Below are 2,488 nucleotides of genomic sequence, written 5' to 3' on the forward strand. Positions count from 1 at the left end.
GTGGGTTTGAATCTCCACCTTGAAGTCTAGTGCTTATCCTACAGCACCATACCAGGACTCCATAATACTAAGTGGGAAACCAAAACAACTCATTTGGGTATGTGCTGTCATTCTTTTGTTACAGAAAGTTGGCTGTGATGGTTTATTGGGATCTCTTGCGAGGGAAGATCATTGTGGGATATGCAATGGCAATGGGAAGTCATGTAAAATCATTAAGGGAGATTTCAATCATACCAGAGGAGCAGGTAAGTTTTTCCTTGATTTTTGTTTTTGTTTTTGTGTGTGTGTGTGTCCCCAAAGTCTTTGGGGACAGGGATTAAATGGAATTTGATTTTGATTTAGAAATCACAGTTCTGATTCTACTGAAGACTTTCACAATGGATATTGAATGCTTTTGCATGATGACATTTATGTAATAAGTGCCAAAAATTCTAACAAGCCGATTTCCCTGTGATGAAAATATAAAGTTATCTGTTGTGCATTTACTAAGTTAGCAGCAAGGGAATAATCTAATTTGCATTTGCTAATGTTACCAGGCTTCTACAGAACTTCTTCTCCAATGCAAAGTATAATGTCTAACTTAAAATAATTATACATAACAGCCTGAAACAACTTTTGAGAATATTATTCTTCAGGTTTTTGGCTTTCCACCGTCCTCATTTTCTTAACTACAAATTTTAAGAGAATAAATTTTTAGAAGCATTGAGATGAGTCTATAGCAATGTTGCATAGTGAAAAAGATAGGACAGGTGAGTCTGAAATCACAGAATGATGTTTTTAATATAAGTTCAGAAACGAATCCCCTTATTTTATTTTTTCATGTAAATTGTTAGATTAATACTCAGGAAATATGATGAATAAATGATGATGTTTGCATTGGTGCTGCTACTGCGTGCTGTTTAGTCAGTTCTGACTTATAGCTACCCTGGGTAGGGTTTTCAAGGCTGTAAATCTTTATGAAAGGAGCTGTGGTAGCGTAGTGGTTACGAATAGGGCGGTGAGCCGCAAGGCCAACAGTTCGAAACTACCAGCAGTTCCGCGGGAGAAAGATGAGGCGGTCTGCTCCCGTAAAGATTTACAGCCTCGGAAACCCTGTGTAGGGTCGCTATACTCCACGGCACATAACAACAACAACAACAACAACAAATCTTTATGAGAGCAGACAGCCTCATCTTTCCTACATAGGGCAGCTGGTAGATTTGAATTTCTGACCTTGTGATTCGCAACCCAATGCATAACCGATTAAGCTACCAAGGCTCCTTATGATATGTGTTGTAATGTTTAAAATGAGTCCCAAGATAAAATATAATCTACACTGAATATCAGGTGCCCCGGTACCGTAGTTACATTCAAATTTGAGAAGGATGTGACTAATTTTATTTTCTGAAGAATAGTTTATATAGAATTAACTCAGTTTTTCTGGTTATTCAAATATAAAGGGATTATTTCTTCGATTAAAATCAGTACTTATTTTGGTCCAAAGTGAGCTTGAAGTTCTTGAAGCTTACAAATAACTTAAGGCCCATGATAAATTGCAGATTAAAACCTCAGTTTCCAAAGCTGTGAAAGAGGTGACAGATCACACAGGTCAAAATCTGCCCACACTCATTTAGAAAAGACATACTCTTAGCTGTAAAAGCCTCTTAGAATTTCAGTGAAAGACTATAATTATAGTAAGTTTTTCAGTCCTGGTGTGGTGCTGTAGATTAATACATGGGACTGCAAAGTTGGTTTGAACTTCAAGGTTGGTGGTTCAAGCTCCCTAGCTGCTCATTGGAAACCCTGTACAGGGTCACTATGGGTTGGAATCCAAGTCAATGGCACTTAACAACAAATATTCAGAAATAGTGCATTTCTTCTTCTTCCTAGTCTGATAAGTCTGGAAGCTTATATGAAACCTGTCCGCCATGGGTGGCCCTTCTGGTATCTAAAATAACAGTGGTATAGCTTCCAGAATCAGAGCAACTCACAAGCCACCACAGTACAGCAAACTGAAAAGACAAGTGGTGATTGAGGGAACTAAAGTAAAAAGTGAGGCCTCAACTGGCGATATTGAATTATTTAGTCACTGAAAATCTTATGAATAGCAGTGGAGCACTGTCCGGTAGCACCAGACTTCCTCTTGAAATTGTACCACTTAAATCTTAGACTTCCTTCAGAATTTTTTTGTTATTTTTTTCTGATTGTTCCTCTAGCAGATGAAAATTAAGATATTTGTCTTCATATATCTTTAGCTTTCATTGGTTGCGTTCTACACACATTTCAAAGATTTCAAGAGAACACTGCAAGTACATATTGACAAAATAAATGGAAAATTGGAAATTATACAAGAATAGCAATTAGAAAGCCAGGAGGTTAATACTAAGATGACAGAAAAAGATGATATATTTACCTTTCAATGTATTATCTTTTTGGATGCCTTAGTATTAATCTTCTGGCTTTCTAATGGCTATTCTTGTATGGTTTTCAATTTTTAATTCATTTTATC

General features: G+C 36.7%; 1 protein-coding gene across 1 annotated transcript in view; it reads left to right on the forward strand.

Moving 5' to 3' along the window:
• The window catches only part of ADAMTS19 (ADAM metallopeptidase with thrombospondin type 1 motif, 19), a 394,617-nt gene that overhangs the window by 288,690 nt on the left and 103,439 nt on the right, over positions 1-2,488 (forward strand). The window contains exon 15 of the mRNA XM_006870690.1: positions 125-245. Coding sequence (XP_006870752.1) covers positions 125-245 — 121 coding nt within the window. The remainder of the gene's footprint in view (positions 1-124; positions 246-2,488) is intronic.

The sequence above is a fragment of the Chrysochloris asiatica genome, unplaced genomic scaffold (assembly GCF_000296735.1).
Source record: "Chrysochloris asiatica unplaced genomic scaffold, ChrAsi1.0 scaffold00147, whole genome shotgun sequence".
NCBI lineage: Eukaryota > Metazoa > Chordata > Mammalia > Afrosoricida > Chrysochloridae > Chrysochloris > Chrysochloris asiatica.